The sequence below is a fragment of the Propithecus coquereli genome, unplaced genomic scaffold (assembly GCF_000956105.1).
Source record: "Propithecus coquereli isolate 6110/MARCELLA unplaced genomic scaffold, Pcoq_1.0 Scaffold27, whole genome shotgun sequence".
NCBI lineage: Eukaryota > Metazoa > Chordata > Mammalia > Primates > Indriidae > Propithecus > Propithecus coquereli.
In genome coordinates this window covers 2324969-2345747 of record NW_012148285.1, presented here as the reverse complement: position 1 = coordinate 2345747, position 20779 = coordinate 2324969, and the positions used below count along the sequence as shown (strand labels likewise).

Below are 20779 nucleotides of genomic sequence, written 5' to 3'. Positions count from 1 at the left end.
TTGGGCAGTTACTTAGTCTCTACTACTGCCTGGTAGCCGAGTTAAATTAAATACTGGAGCCAGGGCCTTGGTAGAGCACTGGGGTGTGCAGAGACTTCCCCCAAAATAGCTACCTACACCTGTAGTGACCAGTGGATTGTTTTTCCTGACTTTCCACCTTCATTTTCCCATTATAGCTTTCCCTGCACGGTTTTTTAGTCTCATTACAATTTCTGTTCACTTTTGAATTTCAAATACTGGGTGCCAGGCAGTGGGAATACATGGATAGTGAAGGGGGTCTCCTCCTTCAGCTGTTCGTAGTCTAGAGAGACAGATGAATCAGCACTGACAGCAAGGGATAGTGCAAATGATTCCAGAGGCGAGAGTCCCCAGCCTGAGCAGAGTGGCATCACTGTAGCTGGGCTCAGCTTCCTGGAAAGGTGACACTCATCTGGAGGCAGGTGCTGGGGGCAGCTGCAGAACATTCTGGACACAGGGATGGAAGAACACAGGGATGGAAGAACACAGGGTGTTCAACAGAACTACAAGGCACCTAGAGTGGTTGGTAGATAGGGAACGTGGGTGAAGCCTCACAAGATGCACCCTCACAAGAAGGGCCATTGTGCTGTTTTTTGACATTTAGATTTTATCCTGTATCTGCTGGGAAGTTTTAAAGAACAGCATTGGTTTCTGGTGTAGAAAGGTCACCCTTGGTCTGTGAGGTGAATTGATCAGAAGAGGGAAAGACTTTCATCTTTAGTAGGAACTAGTGAGGAGACTTAATGGCAGCAACCCAGGCAAGAAATTGAAACTCAAACTACAGCAAGAGCTCTTGGAGGCAGAAGAGGCCCCATTGTGGAAGATGAGGGCAGGGGAGCCAGCAATTGGTTAAGAATCATAATTGGGAGAGGAGAGGGGTTGAAATTCAAAATTTATGTCATGGGGTCTAGAACACATAGCATATATTTTTGACATTCCTTTTCCTTGGCCTGGGAGGGAAGAGTTGCAAGTGGGGTATCTTTGGAGATTGCCTGCCAACCTTGTACTACATCCCTAGTGTAGAAGATGAGCTCAATTGCAGAGCCTTCAGAGAGGGAGCTGGTTGGGGGTGGTGCAGGGCCCTGGAGGGAAGGAGTGAAGATTCGGAACAACTGCCACATAGAATGAGCGAGGGAGCCACAGGGCAGAAGTGTTGGAGAGTCCTAGAGGACCGTGAATTGGTGTTGCTGCAGGTCTGCAGTTGTGTGAGTGTCTGTGTGTCCCGGCCCTGCCCCCCAGCAGAACAGGGCAGAGAAGCTGGGTTAGGGTAGATCTGCGGCTGAAGGCTTGCATAGCACGCATGGTGAGGAGGCAAAGGAGGAAGGGCTCTGGCATTGGCAAGAGCACGGGTCACGGTGCAGAAGAGCCTGCGCACAGGGATGCGTGAGGGAGCTGTGACACTTACTAGGCCCTTAAGCCTTTGGGGAGGTGGGAGTTGTGATGGCAACAAGGGAATGAGCTAAAGAATCGAAGATTTTGACCTCAGAGCACCTTGGTGGTTAGACCCCCAGGTGAGGTGGTTCCTGGAGATGACAAGACCCTGTTGTGCTGCGGTGGGGGTAGCCTCGGGGCTGCATAGGGAATGGGATGATACATCCTTTCGCTTTGCCAGTGTTTACTTGAATAAAGCCCTGTCAACTTACCAGTAGGCTCCACACTTGCCACCCTTTGTAAGGAACACAGCATAGGTGTTTTCTGTGACTCAGGCCCAGTACGGCTGCTCTGACCTAGCCGTGTTTCTTGTCAGTATCCTAAACAGTTTTAGACTTAAGAGCAAGTGTTGATAACACTAAAAGCATTCTCTATTTAAGTCAGCTCAGCCACGTGTGAACTAATCTAGAGAAGGCGTTGGTCTTGAACATGTGTAGGACTGCCAGAAATACTGGCCTGTATATTATGGCTTTGTCACAGTAATTTTTAAAAATAAAGTTTCATTTCTTGTTACTAAGGGAGATTGGGAGAAAAAAGGAATGAGGCACTTACACAAAGAAGGAGAGAAAGTCAGCTTTTTCCTATAGAAAGGATTATGTGGGTGCCTTGTAAAATACAGCTGGGTCGCGCAATATGCAAATTGCCGTCAGCAGTACTCAGTAACCCGGAGAACAAAGTGCGGACAGGCACACAGGCTCCTACAGGGGCTCCAGTTGTGTGGTTGTGTGCATCACGTGCACCTTCTTTGTCTCCTAGTTTCGTTGATTGCAAGGAGTGTGGCCGGAAGATGCATCAGATTTGCGTTCTGCACTATGACATCATCTGGCCTTCGGGGTGAGTAATTTCCTGTGATCTCGGGAAAGGGAGAGCAGTTCCGCACAAAGCCTAGGGAAGGGCAGCGGTGGCTGCTGCTGCATCTCGATAGTAGTTGTCAGCAAGAATTTAGCAATTAAGAGAGATGGCAGTTGGTTCTAAATTTAAGTCAAGTATTTGCATGCTTTAGGAATTGCACACTCAAAGCAGTCTGCCTCTTCACTCTTTAATTTTATAATAATGTGATTTAAGCCACCAATAAGGTATCTTAATGCTACATTTTATTGGTTTGGCAACATACACCATTGCATATAATCTCATCATACCCTTTTTTTTTTTTTTGCAGCTTTGTGTGTGACAACTGCTTGAAGAAAACTGGCAGACCTCGAAAAGAAAACAAATTCAGTGCTAAGAGTAAGTTTGTGGAAGATTTCTGTTTCCTGGACTGTACGTTTTAGAAACTTGTATAATTTTCCCAGTTTTCCTTTGGTTACCTCTCAACGCATAGTTTTAGAGCTCAATTGTCAAAGGTTTTTATCTGTGAGATTTTTTTTCCTAATACTTTGTATTTTTCTTTTCCTGCCCTTAAAGAGAATATTTGGCTTCATCCTTATATGAAAGTCCTCTTTTATGATCAGGGCATGTTTTCCACCCCCACCCCCAAGGGCATGTTTTAGATGAAAGTATAGGAAGCTTAGGTATAATGTAAACTCTGAGAGAGAAAATTTGTCAGCAGATTATTCTCAAGTGGCTTAGAACTAAGATTCCTCCCCAACACACACACACACACATACACACACACCCTAGGCCCCTCTGTGGGCTGCTTTGGCCCAGCATGTGAGTATTGGACCCCGCTGAAGTGAGGCAGTGAGCTCTTGGGCCTACTGGGAATTGGCTGCCGTTTGCCCAGGAGTGGTAGCCTGGTCTGCACAAAGACTCGTTGAGCATGTCACTGCAGCTTCTGGTGCCTGCTCATGAGTAAAACGAGCAGCGTGTTGCCATTAGAAGTAACTTTTCATATATAGACTTTATGTTTTTTAAAGATAGCATTGTTTTCAGAAGTTTATGATGACTTAATCTTCATGGAATCAGTTCCCAAGTACTGGGACCGCCTTCTGCAACTTACTGTTCCCAGCCTGTCCTGTTGCTGAGTTAACCAGCAATGCACACCCAGGGAAGCCAACTGCAGCAGCTTTCTAAAGTTCACTTGCCTGCTGCTCCCTGCAGCTGTCACCTTACTCTAGCAGGACAGGTGACTCTCATGTTGCTCAGGGGATCCCCAGCAAGAACCAGGGCCATTTGAGGAGCTGAGAGTGGAAGAGAGATGGACATGCAGGGACAGTCACACGGGGGGAAGGAAAGGAAAGCCCACTCTGTGGGCTTCTCAGTGGGTTTTAATTAAAGTTCAAACTCTATTGTTAACCAAAATCCAAACTTATCCTATAACTTAGACTGCCCCTGTTAAAACCTTTTGAGATATTAATTGATAAACTCACCGACTATTGTAATATTTCTCTTTAGATCAGTTTCTCAGCTGAGCTGCTGTTTACATTTGGGGCCAGATAATTCTTTGTTATGAGGGCTGCTCTGTGCATTGTAAGATTTTAGCAGCATCCCTGGCCTCTACCCACTAGACAACAGTAACAGCCCACCCCCATGAATTCTGTCTGTCAGAAATGTCTCCAGACATTGCCAAATGTCCCCGGGGAGAGGAGTAGGGGCACCTGCTTCCAGTTGAGAACCCGTGCTTTCGAGGATCCATTCTGAGTGAGATCACCAAAGCAGTTGAGCAAGTTAGAAACTAAGTTTGCTGGACCAGAGCTTCAGAGATCAAAACAGAATTGCCCAGCGAGCTAAGCGTCAGTGGAATAGCAGTTATGGCTGGCAGGGGCAGGAGGTGGGTGTGTGTGGCAATAGCAAAAGAGCCCCCGAGAGCCGGCCCAGCCTGCCACTCCCACCCTAGCATCCAGAGAGTGGTGGAGAAAGATGCTGGGGCCTTTGGTGGATGAACTTGTGTGTCCTGGGGGTGGAACATTAACAAGAGAGAAAGGCCCGAGGAGACGAGTGTCACCCCATGTTGATGTGAGCGTCTGTAGGTCATAGCGTAGAGGTTTGCCGCATTAATATTTGCACCAACTGAGTGTTTAAAATATCTTCCAACTGACTGGTGAGAAATGATACTGGAACAACTGACCATCCATTGAAAACCATATCCATGCCACACACCATAGACAAAATTAAATTCAGGTAGATTAAAAGGGGGAAAAGTAAACAAAACTGCAAATGCATTCAAGGTAAAAGAAAGAGAATAATTTTACGGCGTTGAGTTAAGAAAAGCCTTCCTAAAAAAGATACAGCCTGGGGATCAGAATGGAAAAGGCCCTAGGGCTCCTGTCCTGCGCTGGGGATGAAAATGTCAGTGGATCACCAAGAAGTGGGGGCCACAACTTAAAATGTTTAATTATAGACATAGCAATTCTGCTTTAATGCACATATCCTACAAAAATATTTGCACACATGCATAAAGGCACAAAAAGGGACGTCCACTGCAGCGTGGCCGGAATGATGGAAGAATGGGGCCCAGGGCTGAGTAAAATGGTTCAGAGGCTGGGAAGGAAGCGCTGAGGAGGGAGGGGCTGCCCCTCTGAGGTGCTTCCATGGGGCCTTCAGAGCTAACCAGGAAGAATGGTTTTTTAAAACATTTATGAACAGAACCCTTCTTTCCCCTGGAGAATCCGAGCTCCTAGCATTTTTGTTCCTGGGTATGCTCCCCTCGTCCCTCCACTGTGCCTGCCTGCACCTAAGGACTTGCTGCCCCTCAGCAGGAACACGCCCTGTGCCTAGGCAGTGGCCAGGGGCCTCTCCTGTCATGACACTGTTTGGTGCTCATGACAAGATTGTTAAAAATTATCCTGTTTAGGCCGGGCGCAGTGGCTCACGCCTGTAATCCTAGCACTCTGGGAGGCTGAAGCGGGTGGATCACTCAAGGTCAGGAGTTCGAGACCAGCCCGAGCAAGAGCGAGACCCCCGTCTCTACTAAAAAATAGAAAGAAATGATCTGGACAACTAAAAATATATATATAGATATAAATTAGCTGCGTATGGTGGCGCATGCCTATAGTGTATAGTCCCAGCTACTCGGGAGGCTGAGGCAGGAGGATCACTTGAGCCCAGGAGTCTGAGGTTGCTGTGAGCTAGGCTGACGCCACGGCACTCTAGCCCGGGCAACAGAGCAAGACTCTGTCTCAAAAAAAAAAAAATTATCCTGTTTAAACAGCTGTTTATATAGTATAGTTAATTCAAGTGGTTTGAAGAAAAAGATTGATTCCTTCTGTTTGCTATTTGAAAATCATAGTATGTGGGGTCATCTTTCCGCAAGGGGTAGGTGTTTGGCTGCTCTGCTGCAGGGCGGCCCTTCTTAGCTGTATCTTAACTTTTTGGACTGGAAGCTTCTTCATGAGGGAGCAAAACTTGCTCAGCAGCTGCAAGGAGCAAGAACTTGAGAATTTTCTCCAGGGGTTTCCCTGAGAATAGGCGGTGCTGCCTGTGAGTGCCTTCACACCTGGGTCCCTTTCTCAGAATGGTTGTCCCAGCCCTGGGGAGTGCTGAGTGTGGGGACCCAGAGCCTGACTGCATGGCAGGGCAAAGGGTCAGTCTTCTCAGAGTATAAGGTAGATCTCAAATCCACTTTCCCCTTATTTTTATAGCTTTACAAATTTTTTTTCATAGAGTTTTTATTTGCCATTGTGCTTTTTTCTTTTTAGGGTTTAGGTACAACTTATATACTCAAAAAAGCACCACCATTGGTTTGTTTAATGCAGAAAAATGAAATTTAGAAAGTTAGTCTAAATTTTTCAGATCTTTTTTTTTTTTTTTTTTTTTTTTTTGAGACATAGTCTCACTGTGTTGCCCGGGCTAGAGTGCAGTGGCGTCATCGTAGCTCACAGCAACCTCAAACTCCTGGGCTCAAGCCATCCTCCTGCCTCAGCCTCCCGAGTAGCTGGGACTACAGGCATGCACCACCATGCCCGGCTAGTTTTTTCTATATATTTTTAGTTGTCCAATTCATTTCTTTCTATTTTTAGTAGAGACAGGATCTTGCTCTTGCTCAGGCTGGTCTCGAACTCCTGAGCTCAAACAATCCGCCCCCCTCCGCCTCCCAGAGAGCTAGGATTACAGGCGTGAGCCACCACACCTGGCCTTTCAGATCTTTCTTGACCTCGGTAATGACTCTTCTAAAAATCCCAAATAGATTTTATGACGTTAGTAAAGACAAAACTTTAAAATCGTATTATCTGTAAATAATCAAGATGAACTAGCAGAGAGACGTGGCTCACGCCTGTAATCCTACTACTCTGGGAGGCTGAGGCAGGAGGACCACTTGAGGTCAGGAGTTTGAGACCAGCCTGAGCAAGAGTGAGACCTCATCTCGACAAAAAATAGAAAAAATTAGCCAGGTGTGGTGGTGCATGCCGGTAGTCCCAGCTACTTGGGAGGCTAAGGCAGGAGGATCACTTGAGCCCAGAAATTTGAGGTTGCAGTGAGCTATGATGACACCCCTGCACTGTAGCCGGGGTGACAGAGTGAGACTGTGTCTCAAAAAAAAAAAGTAAGATGAACCTTTTGCAGTTTCCCCTTCTAGTCTTTTTTCCCGTGTGCAAGGAGTTCTCTGTACAGCAGTGATGTTTTACCTCTGGGCAGCTCCTTTCACAGTCAGCGGCCAGGGCTAGCCCTGGCCAGAGGGGTGGGGAGGGGAGGAAGAGGAGCCAGCCCAGGAAAGGCCATCCCCATTGGAGCTCAGAGACTTCATTTATACACACACCGAGGTAGCAGGCTCAGGGCTGGATTTGGTTACTGACACAGTGTCCTGCCTTCAGATGATTGGACTACTCATAAAACAACAGGCCTGGCTGGTGCTTAGTCAGCCCTGGAATATCCTATGCTCGTTTTAGACTCTGTAGTAGGGGCTCTCCTCAGAGATGGGCCAGGGGTGTTACCCGGCACACTTGCACCGTTTCTTCCTGAAGGGTGCGCCAGGCCTGCCCTGTCCCTACCTTCTCTGAAAAGCAGCAATAAGCTCCCCGTTGACATTAGAGGTCCTAACGTGCGGTTCGGGGGCAGAAAGCAGCCTGGCTGGTAGGGTCTGGGAGACAGCTGTAAGGCGGCTGCCCGTGCAGGAGACCCGGGGCGCACCGCAGCCTCCTGCCTCTCCAGGGCCTGGGGTGGAAGAGCAGGAGGTGGGGTGGGCACAGCTTGGTTCTTCCTTGTGCCTGGCTCCCTCCACTCTATATCTGCAGCCCCTGTGAGATTCAGGGCCACCTCTGTGGCTCTTCTGCCCCTTACTGTTAGAAGATGCAAGTATCTGGGCATGTCAAAACCGTTTTCAGGGTGCACCTTTCCATTACAAAACACTCATGCCCCAGGGCAAATGAGATGCCTTCTGTGTTTGTAGAACATTAATCCCTTAAAATACCTGACTGCAATGGAGAGGTGGGTTCTGTTAGTCCACCATCGCAGTGGCCCTTTCACCTGCTCCTTCTGGACTTCCTAGGACTGCAGACGACTCGATTGGGAAACCACTTGGAAGACCGAGTGAATAAATTTTTGCGGCGCCAGAATCACCCTGAAGCTGGAGAGGTGTTCGTCAGAGTGGTGGCCAGCTCGGACAAGACTGTGGAGGTCAAGCCCGGGATGAAGTCACGGTTTGTGTGCTCTGTTGCCTGAGACGCTGCTCGCCCCACACCTGCAGGGCACTCAAGTTTGATGTCCTCATTCACAGCTTCACCATGGCTGACTCATACCGTGGTCCCTGCTTAGCCTCGGTTTCACTTTCTGTAGTTTCGGTTACCCGAGAGACAGTACAGTGAGATATTTTGAGAGATAGAGACCACATTGGCATAACATTTATTACAGCGTATTGTTATTGTTCTATTTTATTATTGTTGTTATTCTTAATCTCATACTGTGCCTAATTTATAAATTAAACTTTATCATAGGTGTGTATACATAGGGAAAAACACAGCATATCCAGGGTTCAGAAGTATCCATAGTTTCGGGTATCTGCGGGTGGTCTTGGAACATGTCCCCCGTGGATCAGTGAGCACTACAGGATAGCCAGTCCTTCTCTCAGAATCCCGTATTTGTTAGCAGAGGTGCGATTCCCCCGCAGGTGAAACGGTAGGAAGAATTGAATCCCAGCTCTGAGGCTTCTCTGGCCAGTGGGGAGAGCTCAGGGCCGTAATCCCAAGAGGTGGTCACGACTTAAGCTCTGCTGCACTGACTGGGTTTAGGGCAACAGATCTGGTTTTTAAAAGTACCTTGTAGACAACAGCACTTGCAAACATCAGGCTCTGGCTTTTATTTCAGGTTTGTGGATTCTGGGGAAATGTCTGAATCTTTCCCATATCGAACCAAAGCGCTCTTTGCTTTTGAGGAAATTGACGGAGTGGACGTGTGCTTTTTTGGAATGCACGTCCAGGAATATGGCTCTGATTGCCCCCCTCCAAACACAAGGTACTCCATCTCCTTTCTGGGTGTGTGTCGTTCCACGCGTTGTGTTATAACAGACTGTGGCTCTAAGTGTCTTAGAGGAACCAGTGTATTTTAGTACTGGATTAAAATAAATTAAGCCACAATTAACTAGCCAAACTAGTTAGTTTTGTTTTCCACTAAGCTAATAGGAAACAAAGGGTTTGGGTGACTATGGCGAGCATGTGTTGTGAGCATGTGTGGGCCCCAGTCCTGCCGTTATCTCTGTCTTAGCTGAGGCAGGTAGGCCTGGGGAGCTCAGGTTGGGGACAGCTTGACACACCATACAGGGGAGTCTGTCTGCCAAGAGTCACTTCATGTTCAGTCGAGAATCTGAGTGAGAGGGACCTGAAAGTGGTTTTCTCAGTTCGCCCCAATCTTCATGGCTCTCCATGTTGCATGGCGCCTCCCTTCTTTCGTTTGGCAACAAAAGCTAAATTCCATTTCATTGGTGTTTTATCACATCCTGTTTGGTGGCCAGTGTAAATGCTACCAGAACAAAACCTACTTCTGGTGGGAGGTTTTGGATGCTTGTGTTCAGTTTCAAGCATAAAGGATACTCTGAATTAAAAATAGACCTTCCTCCCCGCCCCGCAGGCGTGTGTACATATCTTACCTGGACAGTATTCATTTCTTCCGGCCCCGCTGCCTCCGGACAGCCGTTTACCATGAGATCCTTATTGGGTATCTGGAGTATGTGAAGAAATTGGGGTGAGTTTGGATTAAATTATTCAGAATTAATAAAAACTCTTGATTTTTTGTTGTATGTTTATTTTGTGAAATGAGGTTTTTTTTTTTCAAGTTTTATGTGTTTTTATATCCTGAGATCAATTCACAGGTCTCCAAAGCCCCCCTTTCCAGGTGCCCCAGGCCCTCAAGTGTGTGGTCCTGTGCACACTGCCCACTCTTCTGCCTTTACTTTCTTGTCATTTTTTTCTCATTTGAGTCTTTTTTTTAACTTTATTAAGGCAAAATTTACGTATCATAAATTTCACCTATTTCGGATGTACAGTGCAGTGGTTTTTAGTAACTTACTGAGTGGTGCGGCCACCACCATCAGTTTCAGAACATATGCATCCTCCCCTACAAGAAACCTTGTGCCTCTTTGCTGTCAATCCCTGTCCCAGCTCTGCCCCAGGCAACCACAAATCGACTTTTTGTCTCTATGAATGTGTCTTTCTGGATTCTTCCTGTAAGTGCAGTCCCGCGATGTGTGCTTTCTTGGGTCTGGATTCTTTTTCTAACATGTTGTTTTTATACTCTAGAGCTGTCACTTTCCTTTCCCAAACTTGAAAAGGTTAGAGTTATTTGATCAAGTGTCTTGAACACAATGAATGAGATTCATGTTGACATTAACCCCTTAGAAATGCTTGGCCGAGCTGCCTGTGCTGTGCACAGGAGGAAGCGCATGGATGATTCAGCCCCTCGTTCCGACGTGCCTCGATGAGTGTCGTGTTCGGGGCTCTTTAACAAGGCTACACGTTTCCTCTGCAGCCGCAGTCCTGCCCCATTTGTGCATCCCTGTGTTTCAGGGCAGCATCCAGGCTTGCTCCCTCGTCCCCCAGCATGCTGGTTGGGAACCTCTCTGAGTCTCTAGCAAGTTCTGCCATAAGCATTATGGTCATTTCTTTGTTTTCTTCTTTCTTTATAATTACCTCTGTCTTCACTTCAGGCCCTGCTTCTCAGCTGTGACTCCTTGAAGTCAGGGCCCATTTCCCTGACTCTCTCATCTGACTTGTGTGTGCACATGTCCTACAGGTATGTAACAGGGCACATCTGGGCCTGTCCCCCAAGTGAAGGAGACGACTACATCTTCCATTGCCACCCTCCCGATCAAAAAATCCCGAAACCAAAACGGCTGCAGGAGTGGTACAAAAAGATGCTGGACAAGGCATTTGCAGAGCGGATCATTCATGACTACAAGGTACCCAGTGCTGAGGGACGGTGGTGGCTCTTGTCACAATTGAGTGAAATATATTGTGTGTTTTCCCCTTGCACTTACATACTTTATAATAACGTTCACTTACAAGGATTAGAAAGCAGAAATACAAAAGCATAAAGTCTATAGAAGCATTTTCTGTAGTCCATCAGTATTGCTACCTGGTCGTCTGAGAGCCTGTTTAAATTGGCTGGTGTTGGTAACCCAGGCGGCGCGTGTGTGCTCCCCAGGAGCACCCCGTGGACCCCTGATCTCACTGCTGTGCTTTGCTCACTCCAAGGACATTTTCAAACAAGCAACTGAAGACAGGCTCACCAGCGCCAAGGAACTGCCCTATTTTGAAGGTGATTTCTGGCCCAACGTGTTGGAAGAGAGCATTAAGGAATTAGAACAAGAAGAAGAAGAGAGGAAGAAAGAAGAGAGCACAGCAGCAAGCGAAACCACCGAGGTACAGACCCTTCCCCCAAGTCCCCCTGCCCACGCGTCCCTCCAGAGCTGCAGGAGGTAGACCTGGGCTGTGCACAGGGCGGCAGGCTGGGAGGCGCGTGCGCTGCCAGGTTCTTTCTGTGGTGATGGTTGCATTCACGCGCGCACAGCATCGCCATCTACAGCAGAGGGACATTGGGAGGCAGAAGTGTGGGCTCTGGGGTCTCTGCATAGGTCACGCGCGGGGCAGGGGGCTGCTTAGACCCAGGGAGCAGAGAGGGTAAGGCAGATGGAGATGGGACGTGGCATGGTCAGGAACCAACCTGCTGATTTAAAAAGGTACTTTAGGAGGCCGCCAGGCCTCGCCTGTGTTTTGTGGAGGGCTCCTCATCTGGCGTCCGTGCCTCCCCCACCCAGCCTGCTGTGCACCACTGTCCCCGCTTCCGTGGGGGTAAACAACAAGACTCGTAGACACATCATAGTGTGCTTTGAGGGAGCAGTGGAGCCCTGAAGAGGAAGGAGCTCCGGGTAAAGGGGATTTGGGAGGAGATATTGTTGGGTTGAGGGCCCATTGGGGAGGGGGTTTGTGGGCCAAGACCCACCCACCACGGGAAGGTGTAGGGGAAGGACCTTCCAGGCAGTGAGAAGAAGCGTGCCATGTTTGGGATGGTGAAGCTTCTTGCAGTTGTCCAAGGAAGAGGTGATGGTGGCATAAATTCCATTTGCAGCAGCATATGTGTTGAAAATGTACGATGAGTTTTGAGGGTAGCAACCCCACAACTTGGATGGGTCTCTGTGGCTTGTGAGGAAGAGCCAGGAGTTGAGGCTGCTCCTGTGAGTCGGTATTGCTGCCAGGAGCTGCACCGAGGAAGCTGGGGCTGCAGGGGCAAGAGCCGGCGGAGGACACAGTGCCCTTGGGCTGCCTGCTGCATCCAAGAGGGAGGGGTGGGAGATGGGGCCTCTGGGCGAGCTGCACTGCCTGTCACACTCATGCTTGGTGCACAAGTGATTGTCGAGTGGCTGCCACATGCCAGATACTGTGCACCTTAGAGCAGGTCTCTTGTAGGACAGTCCTTAGCCTCTAGCAGAACAGAGAAAGCATGGACCAGGATGTGACACCAGTTTGTGTCCAGGTGGTTCCTGAGAAGAGCTCTAGGACTATTATTTTTTGACTTGCTGTTGCTGAGGCCTCCCCAGAGGATCCATCCCCTGCCCACACTTTGGAGCGAGGCTGGTCCTCACCAGTGTCTGGTGAGTTAACGCCTGAGCAGTTCCTCCTCCTCCTCGGGGTGATTCAGGAGGGCGTCCAGAGGCCCACACTCAAGCCGACCTTTGAAGGGTGGGCAGAATTTCTGTGGCTAACTTGGAGTTCAGCATAAAAGAGAAATAGATTTTGCAGAAACTGAGGGCTTTCGGAACTGTGCCGGATGTCTCGGGGAGGTGACCTCGGTCAGAACTGTGCATCCGGGGCCTGCATGGGGCGGAGGTAGAATGACTGCAGGGAAGGGAATGTAGGCCACCAGGTATGCAAGCCTCTGGTGCCAGGTTAGAGTCAGTGCCCTGACTGCCGAGCTCTTAGAAATGCTCCGCAGAGCACAGGGACGCGGACGTAGGTCCTGCTGTGTGAGGAGGAGGGCTCTGCGGGAGAACGCAGGCCTGGGCTGTGTCCCACCCAGGGAGGGTGCCCCTGCCTATGGCAGGTCGGCGATGGGGCTGTCGAGAAGATGGAGACAAAAAGGGAGGGCAGGATGCCCAGGTGTTGGCAGATAGACCTGCTGCTTCGCGTTGCCCAGTTCATAGTTGCGGTGGGCGAGGACTTGCCTTTCTCAGGGCACCCCAGGACCTCACAATGGGAGTTAACTTCGGTTGTGGCTGGCACTTGAGGTGGAATGCTGCTTTGCCATTAACAATTATGTTCTCAAGTCAGGGAAACGGGGAAATGCTTGCAGTAATGTTAAGTGGGAAAACAAACAGGATGCACCTTCATATATATAATCCCAACTTTATGAAGAAAAATTACATACACAAAAACAAATGTGCACAGGTAAAATTCCAAGAAGAAATAGACAAAATGCTATTGCACTCGATAGCAAAAAAAAAAAAACAAAAACCACTTTTTTTGTTATCTGACTATATTTTTTAATTTTATGCAGTGAATGTTTTTCTTTTGTAATTTCTTAAAATAGGGTGACAGAGCAAGACCTTGTCTCTTAAAAAAGAAATAGATTTAATTTGGCCAGGTGTGGCGGCTCATGCCTATAATCCCAACATTTTGGGAGACTGAGATGGGAGGATCACTTGAGGCCAGGAGTTCAAGACCAGTCTGGGAAACATAGCAAGACCCTGTCTCTTCAAAAAATTTAAAAAATTAGCTGAGCCTGGTGGCACACACCTATAGTCCCAGCTACTTGGGAAGCTAAGGTGTGAGGATGGCTTGAGCCCAGGAGTTGGAGGCTGCAGCGAGCTATGATGATGCCACTGCACTCCAGCCTGGGTGACAGAGCGAGTGAGACCTTTTAAAAAAAAGTTTAAAAATAGACTTCATTCTTTAGAACAGTTTTAAGGCTTACAGAAAAATTGAGCAGAGTTCTCCAATATGCTCCGGTGCCCAATTTCTCCTGTTACTAACATCTCACATTTGTTGCAATTAATGATCCAATATTATTATTAACTAAAGTTTACACTTTGTTCAGATTTCCTCTGTTTTTCCGTTGTCCCTTTTCTGTCCCAAAATCCCACTCAGGACCCCACGCGACATTAGTCATGTCTCCTCAGGCTCTCTCGGTGCGGACAGTGGCCCAGGCTCCTGCCCATGGCAAGGGGTGCAGTTAGAACTGACGTTCCTTTTGTGCACCCAGAATCTGTCTCCTCCTCTCGCTAAAAACGAAGCTCTCTGGGCCAGACCTGGTTTAAGTTTCCTACCTTAGAATCTAAACGAGTAACAAGCCTGCGTTCTTCCCAGAGCAGGAGCATCTGGACTGAGGAGTGAGACCGTTTTGGAGTGAAGTGCAGTGGTGGGTGGGGTGGGCCCAGCAGGAGGACTGGGGGGGTCCTGCCCTGGGGTGGGCCTTGAGTGGGCCCTGCAGAGCCACTGGAGTCCGTGCTCCTACCAGTGTGGCTGCTCAGTTAGCACCTTTCCTGGGTCTCCGCTGAATACTCGCACACGGCCATGTAGAGCCTTTCTCAAGCAGAGAAGCTACTGACGGGAGGTGTGACATAGAACCTCCAGTGCCCCCCCATTCCCCATTCGTTAGTTTCTGAACTGGCATTCCAGGTCTGTTCTTCCCTCAAGAGGGAACGTGGCATAGAATCGAAAATGACACTTGCCTGGCCGAGGACGGCCTGGCTTTTGTAGGCAGTAGTGTGTCTGCAGCCCACATGTGGCTGTGTACGGGGTAGGCACCTGCCCAGGGGTCGCCTGCCTTGGGCTGGGAGCTGGGCCTCAATGCCAGGCGTGGAGAGGCAGCTGGCCTCGTCTGACATTGCTGCATGTTGTTGCAGGGCAGTCAGGGTGACAGCAAGAATGCCAAGAAAAAGAACAATAAGAAGACCAACAAGAATAAAAGCAGCATCAGCCGAGCCAACAAGAAGAAACCCAGCATGCCCAACGTGTCCAACGACCTGTCCCAGAAGCTCTATGCCACCATGGAGAAGCACAAGGAGGTAGAGGCGCAGGCAGCCGAGGGTCTCAGGCTTGTCAGGGCCCAGAGGAGGGAAAGGCGTGTGACTGTCAGACCTGGGCTCCCTGTGCAGGTCTGTGGTGGGAGGGAGGGCCAATCCTGGGGAGGCAGATCTGGCCAGTTTGGTGATGTCACATGACACGTCAGCAGTTCTGTTCCGTCCAAGGAGCTGGGGCCCCTGGGCAGACCCCGGGCTTAGCCGCCTTCCCGTTCTGCAGGCAGGTAGCCCTGCAGCTGCGCTGAGCCCGCTGTCGGGGTGCCACCCACCTCTCTGTGGGGCTACAGCTGCTCCTCTCCTGCAGGTCTTCTTTGTGATCCACCTGCATGCTGGGCCCGTCATCAACACCCTGCCCCCCATCGTTGACCCCGACCCCCTGCTCAGCTGCGACCTTATGGATGGGCGCGACGCCTTCCTCACCCTCGCCAGAGACAAGCACTGGGAATTCTCCTCCTTGCGCCGCTCCAAGTGGTCCACGCTGTGTATGTTGGTGGAGCTGCACACCCAGGGCCAGGACCGCTTCGTCTACACCTGCAATGAGTGCAAGCACCATGTGGAGACGCGCTGGCACTGCACCGTGTGCGAGGTAGGCCCCGCCCCTTCCCCCCGACCCCAACAGCCAGTGCTGGGTCTTTTGACGGCCTCCCTTTGAGTGGATGCCAGAGCTGGCGTCTGTGCTCGGCCGTGTTCACACCGACTCCTGCAGGATGAGGAGAACAGCCACAAGGCCGAAGGCTCGTCTTCCTGTGTTTCATTAACACCGCTTGGTGTCAGGGGCAGGCATGGAGAGAGGGCTCAGGGCACTTGGCTTCTATTGGGAATTCTGACCTGTTTGTCCCCTTCTCGTGCCTCCATTTCCAGCCGTGCTGAGGGGTTGGGATGTGCTCTGCCCTACTGGCATGTCAGGCACCTTTCTTTGCTCAGGGGTCTGAAACCCCCTCCTGCTTGTCCTGATGGACCATGGCCATACTCACTGGCCCCCTCTGCGGAAGTCTGGCCCCGTTGTGAAATGGCTTAGGCCATCCCTCCTGCGGGCTGAGCCAGCTGTGCTGGGCCCTCTGCCTTCCTTTCTACAGACACTCACCACTGTCACCTCCTTCCTCTCAGGACAGTCCACAGTCGCCTGCCAGACTGCAGCAGCTTTAATCTCTGGGGAGAGCAGGGCAAGGGGCTTTCTTCTTTCCCCACTTTTAAATGCCTCTTCTGTTTTTCCAACTTCATCCGGCCTCCTATGTTCTTACTAGTTCTTCATGCTGGGATTTTCATGTCTTTTCTGTGGACATGGTTATCAAACCTGGTCTAGGGCTCCAGTCTTCAGATTTAGTGCTTCATTTTCTCAGTTTCTGGGGGCAAGCAGTTTTCAGAAACTTGAGTTTCCACATTGGGTAGGGACCATTTGGCACTCTGGTTAGCCCGCAGCCTTCTTTCTGGGGAAAGGCACTTCACGGCCTTTGGCAGCACTTAGGAGGAAATCGCCACAGCATCCCTCATCCTCTGACTGCTGGGCTGCACAGTGTGGGCGTAGGGGCGGCACGGGACGTGGCAGTGTCCTGATGCAGTTCCCAGGGCACAGGAAGCCAGGAAGGAAGCGGGCTGGTGTCCACTGCCCGTGAGCCTCAGGCAGACACCAAGTCCATGAGCTGGCAGGTCGGGAGGATCTCGGAGCACAGGTCAGGTTGTCTTGGGAGCCTTCTGAGCTGTTCCCAGGAGTGAAGGTCCTAAGGGGGTGACGCGTTGGCCATCTGGATCCTGGCCCAGGCCCAGGCCCAGGCCCAGACCGGGTGGTGGGGAGGAACGGCAAGAGTGTCTGGTCATGTGGCCCATGCTGACGCTGCCTGTCCCCTCCTCTGTCTGCAGGACTACGACCTCTGCATCAACTGCTACAACACGAAGAGCCACGCCCACAAGATGGTGAAGTGGGGGCTGGGCCTGGACGACGAGGGCAGCAGCCAGGGTGAGCCGCAGTCCAAGAGCCCCCAGGAGTCGCGGCGGCTGAGCATCCAGCGCTGCATCCAGTCGCTGGTGCATGCGTGCCAGTGCCGCAACGCCAACTGCTCGCTGCCGTCCTGCCAGAAGATGAAGCGGGTTGTGCAGCACACCAAGGGCTGCAAGCGCAAGACCAACGGGGGCTGCCCGGTGTGCAAGCAGCTCATCGCCCTGTGCTGCTACCACGCCAAACACTGCCAAGAGAACAAATGCCCCGTGCCCTTCTGCCTCAACATCAAACACAAGCTCCGCCAGCAGCAGATCCAGCACCGCCTGCAGCAAGCCCAGCTCATGCGCCGGCGGATGGCCACCATGAACACCCGCAATGTGCCTCAGCAGAGTTTGCCTTCTCCTACCTCAGCACCGCCCGGGACCCCCACACAGCAGCCCAGTACGCCCCAGACGCCGCAGCCCCCTGCCCAGCCCCAGCCTTCACCTGTGAGCATGTCACCAGCCGGCTTCCCCAGCGTGGCCCGGACTCAGCCCCCGACAACGGTGTCCACAGGGAAGCCCACCAGCCAGGTGCCGGCCCCCCCGCCCCCTGCCCAGCCCCCGCCTGCAGCAGTGGAAGCGGCGCGGCAGATCGAGCGCGAGGCCCAGCAGCAGCAGCACCTGTACCGAGTGAACATCAACAACGGCATGCCCCCAGGGCGCACAGGCATGGGGACCCCAGGGAGCCAGATGGCCCCCGTGGGCCTAAATGTGCCCCGACCCAACCAGGTGAGCGGGCCTGTCATGCCCAGCATGCCACCTGGGCAGTGGCAGCAGGCGCCCATCCCCCAGCAGCAGGCAATGCCGGGAATGCCCAGGCCTGTGATGTCCATGCAGGCCCAGGCGGCCGTGGCCGGGCCCCGGATGCCCAGCGTGCAGCCACCCAGAAGCATCTCACCCAGCGCTCTGCAAGATTTGCTGCGGACCCTGAAGTCGCCCAGCTCCCCTCAGCAGCAGCAGCAGGTGCTGAATATTCTCAAATCAAACCCGCAGCTAATGGCAGCTTTCATCAAACAGCGCACGGCCAAGTACGTGGCTAACCAGCCTGGCATGCAGCCCCAGCCCGGCCTCCAGCCCCAGCCCGGCCTCCAGTCCCAGCCCGGCATGCACCAGCAGCCCGGCCTGCAGAACCTGAACGCCATGCAAGCCGGCGTGCCGCGGCCCTCTGTGCCTCCACAGCAGCAGGCGATGGGAGGCCTGAACCCCCAGGGCCAGGCCCTGAACATCATGAACCCAGGACACAACCCCAGCATGGCGAGTATGAATCCACAGTACCGAGAAATGCTAAGGAGGCAGCTGCTGCAGCAGCAGCAGCAACAGCAACAGCAGCAGCAGCAGCAGCAACAGCAGCAGCAGCAGCAGCAGCAGCAAGGGAGTGCTGGCATGGCCGGGGGCATGGCAGGGCACAGCCAGTTCCAGCAGCCTCAAGGACCCGGAGGCTACCCGCCGGCCATGCAGCAGCAGCGGATGCAACAGCATCTCCCTATCCAGGGCAGCTCCATGGGCCAGATGGCGGCTCAGATGGGACAGCTCGGCCAGATGGGGCAGCCGGGGCTGGGGGCAGACAGCACCCCCAACATCCAGCAGGCCCTGCAGCAGCGGATTCTGCAGCAGCAGCAGATGAAGCAGCAGATCGGGTCCCCGGGCCAGCCTAACCCCAGGAGCCCCCAGCAGCACATGCTCTCAGGACAGCCACAGGCCTCGCACCTCCCTGGCCAGCAGATCGCCACGTCCCTTAGTAACCAGGTGCGGTCTCCAGCCCCTGTCCAGTCTCCGCGGCCCCAGTCCCAGCCTCCACATTCCAGCCCATCACCACGGATACAGCCCCAGCCTTCACCACACCACGTCTCGCCCCAGACTGGTTCCCCCCACCCCGGACTCGCAGTCACCATGGCCAGCTCCATAGATCAGGGACACTTGGGGAACCCCGAACAGAGTGCAATGCTCCCTCAGCTGAACACCCCCAGCAGGAGCGCACTGTCCAGTGAACTGTCCCTGGTTGGGGACACCACAGGAGACACATTAGAGAAGTTTGTGGAGGGCTTGTAGCATTATGAGAGCATCACTTTTTTTCCCCTTTCATGTTCTTGGACCTTTTGTACTGAAAATCCAGGCATCTAGGTTCTTTTTATTCCTAGATGGAACTGCTACTTCCAAGCCGTGGAAGGGTGGATTGATGTTTAAAGAAACAATACAAAGAATATATTTTTTTGTTAAAAACCAGTTGATTTAAATATCTGGTCTCTCTCTTGATTTTTTTTTTTCCGTTTTGTTTTTGTTTTGGGGGGAGGGGGGTTTTGTTTGGATTCTTTTGTCGTCATTGCTGGTGACTCATGCCTTTTTTTAATGGGAAAAACAAGTTCATTATATTCATATTTTTTATTTGTATTTTCAAGACTTTAAACATTTATGTTTAAAAGTGAGAAGAAAAATAATATTCAGAAACTGATTCCTGAAATAATGCAAACTTATAATGTATCCCGGTAACTTTCTGACGTTTCGGGAAGATTTTTTTCTATAGTGAACTCTGTGGGCGTCTCCAAGTATTACCCCTGGACGATAGGAATTGACTCCGGCGTGCACACACACGTACACACACCCACACACATCTAGCTATACATACTGGCTTAAGCCAAACTCTTGTCTTGCAGATGTAGAAATTGTTGCTTTGTTTCTCTGATAAAACTGGTTTTAGACAAAAAATAGGGATGATCACTCTCGTAGACCATGCTGATGTTAATAGAGAAGGAGCATTCTTTTCTTTCTTCTACGTGAAACTTGAAATGAGGAAAAGCAATTCTAGTGTAAATCATGCAAGCGCTATAATTACTATAAATAAGAAAATTCGAGAAGATTCAATCACTGTATAGAATGGTAAAGTACCAACTCATTTCTTATATCATATTGTTAAATAAACTGTGTGCAACAGACAGAGGGTGGTCCTTCTTGAATTCATGTACATGGTATTAACACTTAGTGTCGGGGTTTTTTGTTATGAAAATGCTGTTTTCAACATTGTATTTGGACTATGCATGTGTTTTTTTCCCCATTGTATATAAAGTACCGCTTAAAATTGATATAAATTACTGAAGTTTTTAACATGTATTCTGTTCTTTAAGATCCCTGTAAGAATGTTTAAGGTTTTTATTTATTTATATATATTTTTGGAGTCTGTTCTTTGTAAGACATGGTTCTGGTTGTTCACTCACAGCGGAGAGGCCGGGGCTGTGGTCGTGGTGGCGACACAGGTGGCAGCTGGGAAACGTGTCCTGGCTGAGCAGCCGCCTGGAGGGTTTTCTTCCCAGAGACTGAGACGGGCAGCTTGGCGCTGGCCCCACACGTTGGATGCTCACAGGTGAATGTCACTCACACGGTCAGCAAGGTCAGCAACACAGCAAGGTCAGCAACACGGTTGGTCTGAAACAGCACTTTGCTTCCTGCGCCCTCCCTCCATCCTCCCTCCCCCTCCCTGTAGCCAGGGTTTCCTGCAGTTTGTTCAGGCAGCCCCCACCCCTGTACATAAGTCCCAGAACTGATGCAAAGGGTGCTCCAGGGGCTCAAGGTGCTTCCTGACGTCCCCCAACATCCTGCTGCCCCCACGAGGTGTGTCCTGCGTGGCCTGCACTCGGGCCTCCCTCCTTGAGAAACACGGGCAAGTGCCGGCCTGGAGACTGCGAGGGGCAGGCGCGCTCTGGAGCACTGGTCTCTTCGGTCCTTGATGTGGTGGGAAAAGGCCCCCAGTTAAAGGACACTGGCACTCAGCCACGTGGTGCCACCACCTCCCCTTGGGGTCCAGTTCCAGGTCCCCTGACTGAGTGGGGACAAGTCCACAAAAAAATGTAAGACTCACTTCTAAGAGGAGGACCATCACGGAAGAGCTGAAGTTAATCTTCCAGTCTGTGGCCCCCAGGGGACCCTCCTCCCTCGTCTTCCAGCAAAGGGTGGTCTGGATGCAGGGGTGGAGGGGCT

The 20779-nt window shown here is 51.1% G+C and overlaps 1 protein-coding gene across 3 annotated transcripts in view; it reads left to right on the top strand.

Annotated features, from left to right (window-relative positions):
• Nucleotides 1-19909, top strand: part of CREBBP (CREB binding protein) — a 136854-nt gene extending 116945 nt beyond the window's left edge. For 2 of the 3 annotated variants that reach the window (XM_012647739.1, XM_012647738.1), the window contains 10 exons: nt 2206-2283; nt 2609-2676; nt 7814-7964; nt 8629-8775; nt 9388-9501; nt 10549-10714; nt 11010-11177; nt 14657-14818; nt 15138-15419; nt 16691-19909. In XM_012647739.1, the coding sequence (XP_012503193.1) occupies nt 2206-2283; nt 2609-2676; nt 7814-7964; nt 8629-8775; nt 9388-9501; nt 10549-10714; nt 11010-11177; nt 14657-14818; nt 15138-15419; nt 16691-18859 (3505 nt within the window). In that variant the 3' untranslated portion in view covers nt 18860-19909. The remainder of the gene's footprint in view (nt 1-2205; nt 2284-2608; nt 2677-7813; nt 7965-8628; nt 8776-9387; nt 9502-10548; nt 10715-11009; nt 11178-14656; nt 14819-15137; nt 15420-16690) is intronic. The other variant, XM_012647740.1, reaches the window with a different exon arrangement.
• Nucleotides 19910-20779: the final 870 nt, after the last annotated feature.